This window comes from Rhinolophus ferrumequinum, chromosome 5 (assembly GCF_004115265.2).
Source record: "Rhinolophus ferrumequinum isolate MPI-CBG mRhiFer1 chromosome 5, mRhiFer1_v1.p, whole genome shotgun sequence".
NCBI classification, from domain to species: domain Eukaryota; kingdom Metazoa; phylum Chordata; class Mammalia; order Chiroptera; family Rhinolophidae; genus Rhinolophus; species Rhinolophus ferrumequinum.
In genome coordinates, this window is record NC_046288.1 from 50428047 (window position 1) to 50442776 (window position 14730).

The 14730-nt window shown below is 43.3% G+C and overlaps 1 protein-coding gene across 1 annotated transcript in view; it reads right to left on the reverse strand.

Annotated features, from left to right (window-relative positions):
* TSPAN5 (tetraspanin 5) overlaps window positions 1-12417 on the reverse strand; it is a 161476-nt gene extending 149059 nt beyond the window's left edge. Inside the window, exon 1 of the mRNA XM_033106524.1 lies at window positions 11899-12417. Within this exon, the coding sequence (XP_032962415.1) occupies window positions 11899-11979 (81 nt within the window). The 5' untranslated portion in view covers window positions 11980-12417. The remainder of the gene's footprint in view (window positions 1-11898) is intronic.
* Window positions 12418-14730: the final 2313 nt, after the last annotated feature.

Here is a 14730-nt window from a genome sequence, read left to right on the forward strand (position 1 = left end):
CACCTGAGCTGGGCTCTAGTTCAAGGTGTCACACCTACTGAGTGAGAATCTACATCTTAAATAAGATCTCCATGTGAACTGTATGCACATTGAGATCTGAGAAACTCTGGGGTGGCACAAAAGTTTGCCCAAAACCATGCAGGCAGTTTGCAAATGACTGAGCTGTGAGATGCATGCTTTAGATAATCAGGTGGCTATCCTCCAGACACTCAAAGAAATCAGCGAGAAGTCAGGACAAGGAGGCAACTTGAATGCTTTCCCAAAGGGGAGTCACAAACCATCAACGGGTTGTGAGATCAGTGAATGAATCTAAACCAGCAGTGTTGGGGGTGTGGTAGGTAAGATAAAATTACTTTAAATACACTCCTATAATATCCTATCGTGCTACACAGATCATTCTTTTTACCAACGAATACCATAGTAAAATTCTATTTAACACTCCCCTTCATCCCTCCTCTTCCACCTTCAAGGGCTGGTGTTTCCCCCGCACTCCTTCTGCATGAGAATGAGTGACAAGTCTTCTCGCACTAAGTTAGCATGCCCTGGCCTTTGCTCCCAGGCTGGAGTGCAGTTAGAGAGAAGATGATGCTTAGAAATCGGATAGCCTGGGTTTTCTGCATAAGAGGACAGTACCAGAGGCAAAAGAGCACAGCTCTTGGTGCATCCCTTTAATGCCCCAGTGGTGAAGCCAGGCGGCCACTCATACACCAAGATGGGTGGCTCATTTAGTCAATGATCCAGGTAGTCCAAGCCAAAATGCTAGCGGTGCATCAACTGGAAGGACACACAAGGGGAAAACATGAGGTAACTGTATCACTGACCGGATGTTCACCTTCGCAACCTAATGAGTTTGTCTGAAATACAGAAGTAAAACAATGACCAAAATGCACAGAACTTATAGCATGGACACTGAAAATATATAGTTACAGCCATCTAGATATTTCCAGAATATCCAGATTTAACAAATATTAATAAAATGTTTCCATTTCCTCCCAGGTGTAAGGCTGAAACGAGACTTCCCAGTACAAAACACTAATATAAGACAGTCTGGTTTGGCAAAGAAACTGAAGAGTGTATCTAACTGGGTAAAGAAAAATGGGAAAATTAACAACAAACAATAGACGTGAACTCAGAGTCTGGCATCCATGATAAGAATTACATGCCATTCATTTCAATGAAAAGAACATTGTGAACATTTGTTAGATCTTTTTTCCCTTTAGTTATTTTGAGAATGTACTCATGTAGGCTGAACATTACAGAGAACAAAAAAATATATGTTACAATGTAAGATTATTTTAATGGTTCTGAAAGAAGTGAAGAAAAACAACCAAAAGAAATGATGGGCGTTGAGGAAAATAGAATAATTGCTAATACCACTTACATATTCCAAGCAGCGTATGCATATTAACTCCTCTAATCCTCATGACTCCGAGTTAGTTGTTAGGTCTTAATACTACTATTAATACCATCATTAACACTACAGCCAAGAATGCCACTTTGCAGGTGAGGTGGAAGCTTAACCACAAGGTGAGTAAGTAACCTGTCTAAGGTCACAAGCCCAGGAAGGGAGTTGGGGAAAACTCCAGACGTACTCGAAGACCAAACTCCTTCACGCCAGACTCTTCTGCCAGCCTGCCACCAGGGCAGTAGGATACCCATGTCGGGATGAAACTTTTCTCATTCTCTAATACTGTACTCTAAAAAGAATTTTTCTAAGAGGCCAATGACTGTGGAGTCTTCTTCGGTGAAAAGGCGGGGCTACGATCCCTTCAAACAGGAAAACGAAGTTTGGCATTAAATGTCTTTAATCGTGGTTAAGAACTATCATACTTACTTGGCAGAACTAAGTTTTAAGGCTGCTTCAGGGGAAATATTAACAGTTGGGGGAAATTTTTGTCGGAAGCAAAACATTATACTGTGAGAAATGCTTAAGTCAAGTATTCCTCTTTTATTGGGACTACTTAATTATGTAAAAAGCATTAAAATAGCTGGCCTGAATATTTACTGGAGCACCAGCTGTCCCCTCAAAATTTTTAGAAATTCGAGCCTTAGTGCCAAGTATGATTTAGAAAAAAATGTCAACAAGTCAGAAGAGCCCTATGTCTTATAATACTTTTCTAAATAGTAAATAGTAAATAGTGCTACAAGAGGTCTAGAACACCACCATGCCTTTTCAGTGTGGGGCGTCAATATGTTTTGCCATGCACTTCCAAATACTATGTTGTTATTGAGGTTGGTGAGGACACTACTTAAAAATTATACCTTGCATTTCATAATTGATGATCCTGTATGTACATACAGATAGTATCATCGTGCTACCTAACCATAGGGTTTGCACGCCATTTTTGGAGGGTTTGGTATTTTTTATAGGAGTGGTGATGACTGTGCCCCAGTAAAAACATCTCAGAGAAATGATTTAGATTTTTATTCAAACTTGTATTTCTTTCAAAAGATTTCCACTTTAGGAGCCCACCCATAATCAAATACCTAATTAACTTTTTTTTAAGAGGGGAAAGGAAGATATCGAGAAAATAATGGGAAAATTCGTTATACATACTCTAAATATTCTGCAATGAAACTTTTCTGTTTAAAGAAAACTGTCAAATATTGGGGCTGGGTCTCCTGTATTTGCTTTCCTGTCAGCTCTCGGTGACAGTGCTGCAAAGTTGGATATGAGAGAAGAAATGACCCCACGCGGCATCACAGCACAGTGAGGAAGCCCCCGGAAACAAAGGATGCAAAGCAGAGCATCTTGAACAAGGAGGCTGGTTTTTGAAGGAAGGACTGGTCACTGCCTGGTGCTGAAGTGTACAGGACGGCAACGCCAAAAGAACAAAACGTCTATTTCTTCCTTGTTCCTCCCGAATAAATAACTAGCTTCTATTCCCCATATGATGCTAATTTTTAGCATATTAATTGCAGTACAAGAGGTTCTCTTTAGCAGAGATTTTTCTCATTTTGTTTTTTAGGGCTTTCCGGTTTAAAAATAAACTGGCATTTTTGGATTAATAAAAAATTCCTTCAGGGATAAAACATGCCACGTTCTTTTCTTTTCTTTTCTTTTCTTTTTTTTTCTTCTCATAAGCGAGGAACACTAGCTTCATGTGCTGGTGAAATCAGCCACCCTTTGGTCAGAACTCTACACTACCCACTCCCAGCTCCCCCAAGAGTCCCCTCCCAAGAGCAATGGAAAGAGATGTCACATCTTGCCAAGAAAAACAAGCTTCTCAACCTCAGCTGAGTATCAGAATCACCTGCAGGGAATTAAAAAAACAAAACAAAACAGAAAAGGTGAATCCCAGGACCCCATCCCAGGGCCCTAACCTAACCTACTGAACGAGATCCCCTGTTGGGAAGACTGAAATTTACTAAGAACTTACTACTCATACTGCTACATCTATAAAGGGGTGAAATACCAACTAATGCTACAAAAGTCACCCCTGGTTAGTGAGAGGGACTTCCTATGTATAGATTCATGCAGATTCATAAATTCACATTGGGAATAATTTTTTTAAATTATGCCTTGACTATCAAGATTCAAAAACATTTGAAGGCTCAATTGCGTGTTTAAGCAGTAGACCCCCTTTTTCAAGCAAAATCCTTTATGGTGTCCCAGAGTATCAAACCTAATGCCTGACCTTCTCTGGGGGACATAGAGATCAGAGACACTCCCACTCAGGCCCCTGAACACTCCAGGGAAGCTTAGAGCTGCTGGTAGCACAGTTTGAAAACCACTGGGTCAGAATAAGACATTTAAATGGCATGAATATATAGTCCTAAATCTAAATTCAAATCATTAACTGGAGGGTTTGGATTCTGATTAGCACTTAGCCTAGGGAGATGGGTTTAACAGAAGTTCACTTGCAAAAGCCAGGAAGGTTTCATTGCACTAGGAATCAACTTGAGCCAACCATGTTCTCTGGCTGCCAGGAAAAGCAGATGCAGTTTCACCTGGGTTATCAACTACTATCTGTATTGAGAGGCTTACCTTTTACAAAGCACCTTCGTATGCATGATCTTATTAAATACTGGATAACAACTTGGTGAGCTATTGGAATTAGTTTCCCCATACTTCAGATGAGCAATGAGGAACTAATTTGTGAGCACAACTTACTCAATGACAAATCCAGGCTGTAGCAGAGGCTTCTGCCTCCAGGTCCAACACAACCTAGAGACTTAAGGAGGAGTTCAAGAGTAACAGCCCACCTCTCTCTGGATCGCTGGAACAGCGTGTAAAGAATGTGTTCCATTCTGGTTGCTACATTAATGGAGGTGTGTCCAATTGGGACCACACACCAAGTACCATGACCAGGGCAAGGAACAATCTGGAAATAATATGTGAAGAACACATGAAGGAACAAAGAGCTTTTAAAGATGGGAAACAGAAAGTTTAGGAATGACAGAATGGCTATTTTGAAATATGCAAAAGGGAGATGAGTCTTGTTTCGTATCACACAAGAGTAGCATAGGCCCTTACCCTATTCCTTCCTAAAAAATTCAGTCCTAAAGCCATTAGCGGGGACCAAACATCATAGACCTTTGCCCCGGGATGAATATGGGGAGGGATGTGGAAGCACAGAACAGGGCATCAGAGCCAAATTAGAGTGAGAAGGGTGTTCACATTGGGTCAGAATAAGACATTTAAATGGCATGAATATATAGTCCTAAATCTAAATTCAAATCATTAACTGGAGGGTTTGGATTCTGAGGGTTGTAGCATAGCATGTCGGAGCCCTAGCAGGTAAGGAGGGCTGCCTTGTGAGGGATGGGGGCAGCAGGGGAAAGCTGGCTACACACAGAGTAAGGGAGCCAAGAATCTCATTGTCAAAGAAGGTAGTTATAAATATGGGGAAGGATAAAATCTAGAATAAACACTGTGGTATTCGATAGGGATTTGAGGTATCATTGTGAACTCATGATTTTCAAAATATATAGACAGGTATCGAAATGCAGGTATAAAGGTGTGTACGTGTGCACATGCATACACATATCCCATGGTTCTGTCCACTGAGAGATCCCAGGGGTGGTGATACCCTCGTGGTAATGAACACACTTCACCAGATATTGGTTTCTAAATACCACTTTCCACTCACAGGAACCAGGGCTCCTTGGAGAAATAGCTGATACAAAACAGATGACACCAGTAAATTACATGATGAGGTTGGGACATCTTGTTCTGCCAAAAAAGAAAGAAGTTCTCAAAGAATGATGGGAGTGAAAGGGCACAAGAGGCAGCCTGAAAAGAATGTCACTGACTGCCAAACCTGGACCAACTGGAACATCAAAGTAAGTAATAAGAGTAACAGTTTAATTAATAGATGAAAAACTTGATGAGAAAAGGGCTGTTTACATAGTTTCAAAGTAACTTGTCACAAAATCACAAAAATTACAAAAAAGGATAAAGATTAACTTTATGGTGGTGAAGCTTGCCAGACAACACTTTCATCAAGTGACCATCATCAGCAGTGGCACAAACAGAAAGTGCCACCTGATGGCATGCAACAAGAACACAGCATCATTTCTATAATTTTCCTGCCAAAAATGCACAGCTTGAATCTAAGAATGAGGAAAAGGCAGACAAACCCAGATTGAGGGACATTCTACCAAATAACTGGTTTCAGACTCTTTAAAAATGTCAAGATCCTGACAGTGAAGGGCTGAAAAAAAACTGAAAAGGCTTAACTAAATACAGTGTGTGTTCTGAACTGGATTCCTCTCCTTTACGATACACGATTGAAACAACGGGGAAAGTTGAATGAAGTCTAAGGGTTAGACAATGGTGATGTAGCAATGGTCTTTCCTGGCTTTGATGGCTGTCCTGTGGTTACCTAGGAGAATATCGTAGTTTACAGAAAATATACACTAAAGTGTTGGTGTGATAGCCATCACGCCGGCAACTTTTTCTCAAATGATCGGGGATAAAATCAAATTGTATCCTGTGCAATGTTTTTTGTGGGTGTGAGATTATTTCAAAATAAAAATGAAAAATTAGCAACCGTAAATTAGGAGGGTGGAAGTTACAGGGAAACACATTACATCTGTTTGAGGATAGATGAAATTCTCTTAATGATTAAAGTGGTCCAAAACCAGATCCATCCTTAGAAGAGTTGGCCGGATGTTAGAGAGAAAATGCTTCACTGAACAGGAAATTCGAGGAGATGACGCCTATGTACTTTCCAATGAGTTCATAATTCCTTCATACAACAAACATTTATGAAACACCTCCTGTGTTTCAGATAATGTACTAGACATTAGGCTTATGAAAATGACTGAGAGACAGTCCCTGCAGTTGAGGTCCTTCAGTGAAGTATGATGGTTTGGAAGTTAGCAATTTTAAGACAGTCATCAGTGTTAATACAGAAAGAAGCATGTGACCCAGGAACACTGTTTTTAATATTCCAATTTTTTTTAATTGGGGAATATTGGGGAACAGTGTGTTTTTCCAGGACCCATCAGCTCCAAGTCAAGTCATTGTTTTCAATCTAGTTGTGGAGTGTGCAGCTCACTGGCTCATGTGGGAATCGAACCGGCAACCTTGGGTGTTATGAGCACTGCGCTGTAATCCACTGAGCCAACCAGCCCACCCATGAATTTTCAATAGACTACACAATAGTTTATTATTCCATCATATTCTTTAACAACATTTTCATCCCAAAATTTTTGTGCTTGTGGGTGGTGTTAATTGAGGCATATGCAAAAACTTTATCACTTTTCAATTATGAACAGATGTAAGTAACTTACTTGATGTTTTATTTTAAAATAACAAGCATCTTCTAAAATAAAAAAGGAGAAGCTAGGGCTGTAGTTACTGGAAGAGACTTAACACTCCAAAAGTGAACCCTGACATGTTCTTCAACATCTCAAAAGTCACTCCACGTCTCTACTCCAATTTCTTCATCTGTCACAAAGATGTCATAATATGCTTATAAGTTGTTTTGAGATGCTTAGAAGAAAGACATCGTAATTATAAAGCTCTGTTCAAATACAGGTTGTTTTCAGCTTCTGCCAGGGACTAACTATTACTGTGGCCATATTAAGACAGAGTGATCCATCTAAATGAGCTCACCTTGGCAATTTTATGAAGGGTGGAACATTATTTTGTTTTCCTACTTTTCCCCTTGGCTTCATTTCAGTCTTCTAGGCATATCATCGAGTGAGAATGCTTCAGTGCCTTCTCACTGACCCAAGAGTGAGTGGCCAGCCCAAGCAAGTCAGTATTCAATTACTTCCCCCATTGAGGTCTACACACACCTTTCTTACATTTTTCCCATATGACATTTTCATAACCATATTTAGCGTTCTTCCTACCATCTCCCTGTAATTCAAAAGGCAATTTAGACTCCCATATGGTTGCCATCGAAGCTAACAGATGTCTAGCAAATTAAAACAAAAATTATGACTTATAAACTGCTGATGTATCATCATTCCAGAACATCTTACAATTTATAGTGAATCATAAGATAAGGCTTCCTACGAGATGCCCCCCAAGGTTCCCTAAATCTCTCTCTCTGCATTTAAGCCCTGTGGAAACAAATTAGATACAACATTCTGCCATCAACCCAGGATAAACCTCCACTTAAAGATACAATACAATATTTGCAAGCACATCAAAGAGAAATTTGGCCTGAGGTATCCAAGGCTGTCTTAATGCATGTACAGCAAAGAGAAAAGAACAATGACTTGGTTCTCCCAAGTCATTCAAGACTTCCACTGATCCTTGAGACTTTCTTCTACTAAGTGGTGATTAAATCTACTGTATCCATTCCCCTCATCTCTTTGGAGATAAGGGTATCACTATTACCTGGCAGTAATGACCCCAATGTACCAGGTTAAGGTATTTTAGAAATTCTACAGTCCAGGATGGAACTAGTATGAAATCTGGAGATAATAACAATAATGATATTCACCATTTGTTAAATACTGAGACATTGTGCTAGGTAATACATTGTCTCATTGAATCCTTGAATCTACAGTTCCATTAGATAATGGTATTTTCTTTTGTAAACAAGAAGTTAAGGTTCAGTGCAGCAGACTGCATTTTCCAAAGACAGCCACAACCCACATAACCTAAACAATTGCCCATCAAAAGATGGGAGTCCCTTTCTTGACACACACACACGCCCAGAAACTGAGCAAGCTCCAGGCATGCTTTAACCAGTGGAATCGATGAAAACGACACTGGGCCAGTTCTGGGTATAACATTAATTGGCCGGAAACTTCTTCCATTCTCAGAGACAGAAAGAAGCCGTGTATAGGCGCTCCAACCAACAACCCTGGCTGAGTTCTCAGCAAATAACAACTGCCAGTCATGTGAGTGTACCATCTTGGGCACTGCTCCAAAGAGCCTTCAAATAACTCCAGCTCCAGCCACATCTCCCTGCAACTGCATGAGAAGTTCCAAATGCCAGTCACCCAGATGAGCCTAGTCAAATCACAGAACTGTGAGCTATCATAATGAAGTTGTGTTTAAAACAACTAAGTTTGGGAGTTGTGTGTTATGTAGCAATAGATAACCAGAATACTGAGATCAATGTACTTGCCTAGGAACAGTTCAAAAGCGTCCAGAGCAAAACAGCTATTAGTGCTGGGTGATGGGATGTGGGGGTCCAATACCCAAAAGAAGTAACTATAAAACAGAACTCCCTTTTTCTTCCCTCCCCTACCTCAAAGCAGCCGCGAGCTTTTCTGAGAAATGTCCTAGTATGGTGACACCCTCTCTTCTGACTTGAGTTCTTCCAATATAAAATAGGGAAAATGAGATTTCCGCCCCCCACCACCCTATGATAACTAATGAGAAAGGAATCTGTACAGGATGTTGACTTTGTTATTCAGAATATAACTGTTATATGAAAGGATTCAGATTTTACACACAAAACTCAAACTCTCATAATGAAAATATATTTAATGACTCACAGGACTACATTTGAGATTTGCAGCGGGGACAGGGAAAAACGCATACTATACCAATAAGTGAATAAGCCAAGACAAAATTATGTAAATTTTTTTTTAATGAAAGAATGTTTGACGAAGAAATGAAGTAAGAGAAAAAGTCTATAATTTAACAAATATCCCAATATATGCTACTTTCATTACATATTGGTGTCCATCTCTTGTAGTCCTCTTCCCCAGCGTGTTGAAACTCAATAGACTCATCCTTTTTCGGAACCAGAGAGAACCTTACAATTCATCCAATTCCTTTATTTCAACAGCTGAGAAACTAGAGCTCAGGGCAGATAACTGAGTAGCAAGGAGTCAGACTACTCATTAGTAAGAAAACCAAACTCTTAGTGCTGGTGCTACTATATTTTCAACGTTTATTTTACCGGAACTTTACCTCTAAATGTCCTCAATGTGTTTCAAATTTATTCTAGCATTTCACAGTGTGAACATGAAAGATTAGGGAACCATGCTCACTGTGTATCAGTCTCTTCTTCGTACCTGTATAAGGGTGGCACCGAGCCTGCTGTTTCTGGCAGTCACAGACAGGATGGTGACTCTGTAGAGAGCAAAGGTGCCACTTGACAGCAACAGGCTGCCAAGTTACTGACCCCAGTTCTTCAGACACTAACATCTTAGTCTGAATTACTTTGATCAAATATCCTGGTTGCCTTCCTGCTGATCATCACTAGAGACCAGGGTACTGACAAACTGCAAGATTTACATATGGGGTGATTCTGAAGCAGACAGCAGGAGACGAAAGGTATGAGGGGGTACCCAAGTGCAAGGCTTTAGGCAGAGAAAAGAGGGATCAGGGTGTATAGAAAGCGGAGTAAGAGAAGGGCCCTTATGACAAACGCATCTAGGTAACAACTGGGCAGCTGGTTTCCTTTCAAAGCCCACCTCTGCTCTCAGCTTTCCCATAAAACTGTCCCCCAACCCCCAACTTCAAAATCAGGTAAGATATGGCTTTATTCTGGAACTCTCTATGCAAGCACTCTGCAATTCTTTGAAGCTCTCCACAATTTTACAGGTTTTGCTACAACCTAATTCACAGAAAATATTAAATTTACCTCTGTACATGCTACAAAATTATAACAAACTCCAAGGAAACAGGCTCAAATCCCTTTATTTCTTTTCCACCTCCTGCAATGAAACTGCAGAGAAAGTCTCTGGGTGCTTTTTGTTGCCTGGCAGCTGAAATGTGCAACTTTTGGAAGTGTTCAAGTAGAATCAAGAGGCCTGGCTCACTCCCCCAACAAGGTCCTGTCTTAATTTCGTAGTCCCTGACTCTCAAAGTCACAAGTTTTTAGTTCAGATAAAATCAAAACACCTCACTCAGAAATGTGACTACCCACCACTTTTAGACACCAGCAGGGGTGGGGGGAAAAGAAAAAAGCAAAGAGAGAAAATAATTTATTCTTCCTGTATTTGTAGTCGTGTTTGATTGGAGGTAGGGGGATGACTGCTAAGAGGAATTGCGTACAATCACTGGCAAAAAAAAAAAAAAAAAAATGCCTGTGAATGACTGGATATGATATGTATTCATGTGTCCCCCTCATATCTTCATCAGTCCTACAGAAAGTAGTCTCCAATCCCTTCCATTTCCTTTTTGCAAAAATGCATGAACAATGTAAGATACTCCTATAGAAAATGGAAAATAAAAATAAAATAGCCAACTATTCTCGTAGATGTATATGCTTACAGCAAATGGCCAAAATTAAAGGGAATCAAAATAAATGTACCCTGTGTTCAGACTGCTGTGAATTATTAGTGATCCCGCCTTTGCATTATTGTCTATCTCACACTGAACCTACAGCCAACAGCAACTTGGAGAACCCCTCAGAGAGCCACCATCTTTACTTTCCATGGGGTGGGATGGGGGGGGAGTAAGGAAGAGGATGGGATGGGGTGGGGTGGGCTGGGGTGGGGTGGGCTGGGGTGGGATGGAAAAATAACATAGTCTTTGAACCAACGTTTTCCCCTGGTCCTAGAGAACTCTTTGTCTGGTTGCTGAAAACATTTGTGAGACCAAGGAAAAGAATCCAAACAAAAGAGTCGGCGTCCCAACCTAATTACAATAGGTGCCCAGCACACTGTAGTGCCAGGAGAGCATGGTTTCAACCTTGCGTTCAAGCATTTGCTCTCTGAGTACCCCCAGTAAAACACGTCTCGCACCCCTTCTCCTTTGCGTCTCTCCAAGGCTTCCCCCAAAGGGCCCGCTCGATGTCACTCTTAGAAAAGGAGGACGTGAGGCACAAACACATGGACACAAATGTTCATGGTGACTTGTTATTATCTTGACAATACTATATGTAGAAATAAATTCCTCCACCTCACGTGCCCACTAGCCAGTCCATGATGCAAAAGAAGCGCTTTCCAGCCCAAAGGGAAGAGCTTGCAGGAAGCCTTATTTGCGTACACAGTACAGAGCCATATACCGCCACATCTGCATCCTACACAAAGCCTGAGATGGTGCAAGATGATACACGCTGGGCACGGCACCGACCAGCCGCGGCAACACGGAGCCAAGCCCTCGTCCAATCAGAGCCTTGTTAGAAGGTGGACCTCAGGGTCGGCTCTGCCGGATTAGCCTTCCCTATTATGACACCACGCTCTGCCAACATCCATACCCCATCGGGAGCAAATCTAATGCGCGTGGTTGCTCATTTCTCCAACTGCCCTTTCTTTCATCTGCATCCCTGCGATTCGTCCCTTACAAAGCTACGCCAAGGCCTGGGTGCCCCCTCTCCGGTTCGGTTTTTCTTTTTCACCTCTTCCCATTCCTAGAAAGGATTAAATGTTTCTCCAACACGCAGGCTGGAAAGGCGGAAGGCAAATGCCTCTTCTTGCTCTGGCATGCGCCCGCAGGGCTGCGAAAAGTAAAGGCGGCCGGCAACGCGGGGGGAATCGCGAATCGATCGGCCACAGTAGTTGAAATCCTAAAGCGCTCCAACTTACCCAAAATATGACATTGAAGCCAAATATGAAATATTTGATGCAACAACTGACTTCAGGACCCTTGTAGTGCTTCCCGGACATCCTCTGGGTTCATGAAGACACTTGCCCCGGCAGCCCGAGTTTGGAGCCCCGCAGCCCGCGTGCTCGGAGCAGCCCGGCCAGGAGCGGGGACTCGGGGATGCCACTCGGGGCCGCGGCTTGGTGGCCCGGGCTGAGCCGCGCGGGGACCGACCGGCGGAGAGCGGCTCCCGCACCTCCAGCCCCTGGCACGCCGAGGCCGCCGGAGTCGGGGTGGCCGCGAGCAGGCTAGGAATCCGCGCGCTGCAAGCCCCGACACTCGCCGAAGCTGGCCCCGAGCACTCGGCTAGCGCCCGCGTCCGTCAGCCAGACGATCTGTCCGTCGGTCCGTCTATCGGCTTCAGGCAAACGCGGCCGCAGCCGATGCCGCTGGAGACACTACTCGCCCGCCTGCTGGCTGGCGCGCGCCCTCCCACCCCTCGCTCCGCCCGCCGCTCGCTCCACCCGCTCCCCCGGCAGCTCCTCCGCGGGCTGCCTGCAGCTCCGCCTGCCGCCTGAGCCTCGGTGAGTCCCGCGCGCGCGCGCGCACGGGCTCGGGCGCTCCCGGGTGGCGGTGGCACCACGTAGCCGCGCCACCTCCTCCTTCCACCTCTCTCGGCTCCGCCCGCTCCCTTTCTCCCCGCCCCTTCTCTGGCAGCCTGGAGCGCCAACGACCCCCGAGCGCGGCAGCGGGGTAGTTCGGGAGGACAGCGGGCGGAAGGAAGGAGGGAGGGAGCCCGGGAGAACGCCGATTGGAAGCAGGTTGGCGGAGTGACCGCAATTGATGAGCAGCGGGTCCGATCTCTCTCCGCCTCCCGCACCAACAGACAGCTCCTGGAGGGACACTGGGGAAAGGGTCGCTCCGGAGCAAGAGGGCTGGGTGAGTGGGGATCCTGCGAGCCCCCCGCCCTGTGACAAGCCCCCCTCGTGTGTAACCACATTCATATCCCCTCTTCCATCACCGGGTTATGTTGCAAGAGAAGGCACCGAGCTGCTGAGCCGACGAGGAAAGGGGTCGTAGACTTTTCTGGGGGCAGAGGAAGAAGGTAGGGTGTTGGGGAATGGGGAGAAAAAGAGAGACGGGAAATGGGGGGAGCGAATTAAGAGGGTTGCAAAGGAAAGTCTCCTGAATCCCAGTGTGGCTCCAGACCAACCTCCCCACCTGCCGAAGAAATGAGCTTCATCCTAGAAATGGGGATGAAAAGGGGGAGATGGTCCAAAGGAATCCTGACCCGAGATACGACCCTCCCCTAGGATCTGTTGCAACAATACAAACCCAGACAGCTAATGCCCCCACCGCACGGAATAGTGCTGAAGAAATTTGACTGGTTCCTAACTCTTAAAAAGGGATCCAGGAGTTCCAGAACGGCCACCTGGGGGGTTGGAATAGGGTTTATAAATCATGAATCATTAAGCTTTTGACCTCTAGGGAAGGGTAGAACGCGTGGCTGGAAGTTGTGTCAAAGCCCTACCTGAGAAAGTGTTGCGTCTCCATCCTCCTCGTGGAGCATTTTCGTAGGTGCCATCAAGCAGATACCAGTATCTCATGTAAGAAGGATGAAGAACAGTTCTGTTTTGTTTTTCGTTTGTTTGTTTGTTTGTTTTTTGGGGAGTGAGCTTCAAAAAAAGCTAGAAAGAAAGATGAGATCAGGAAAATTTTCCGGAAGGACCTCGTGTCACATGGTTCTGGGCACAGAAATCTGCTTGTTTCCTAAGCATCCCAAGTGATACGTAAGCTGAAGTTTGAGAACCTTTGTCAAAGGGAAACCTACTTAACCACTTCTTACCTGTCTCAAAAATTGGCTAGCTAATTGACAACCTCCAGCTTTGGAGGGGCAAGACGTTACTTTTTCTTGCAATAAACACACTTTGAAGTAGGCTTGGCGTTGAGGGGGATTGAGGCTACATTGAGGTCATAGGTCGGAGCCATGATACCCACCAATGTGGGAGAGCCAGGAAATCCTACCCATTCAATACCACAGAACTATGACACTGGCTAATGTGGATGAATTAACCAGACTTTTGGAAGAAATAACCCTTTCTCCCTCAAAAGCGCCTTCCACAAAACACACAGCGTACTACCACCAATCTGATAGGCTTCAGAGGTAAGGTCTGCATTCAGCAGCAGATTCCCTAATAACAAGAAAGCACTAACAAGCTTTACCTAATTGTAATAGTTTAATTCTTGCTATATATAAATAGAACAGTTGCTGCAGATTCCTGGATGTCAGAAGAAAGGTCTGTCTTAAGCTGATGTGACACAATTCAGAAAAGGACTAGACATTAGGTCCAACTGATGACTGAGTTGATCCCTAAGCAAGATTTATCTTTGAAATAAAAATCAACAGAGAAGGTAAACTTCAGATTACTCATTGGTAACTTGGCAGGGGGGGGGAGACTAGTTGAATTCTCATTTCATATATCAAAAATAAGTTCTAGGAGTATTAATGAGTTAAATATATTTTCTAAAGCAAACCGGAAGAATAGAATATTTATTAAACCTCTGGCTAGAAGTATTTCTCAATTTAGAAGCTATTGAAGGAATGATCAATGGATATGACTCGGTAATATCTTAAAACTTCTATGTGTCAAACATTTTTTAAAAAAAGGCAACCTAAACCAGGAAAATAATATATTGACAGCAAAAACTTTTTTAAAAATCTGAATATCTATACTATAAGTATGGCTTATACAGCTAAAGTAAAATACAGGGTCTCAATGATTGAGTATAAACAAAAACAAGCCACATACAAAGAAATTGAATTGTAATAAACA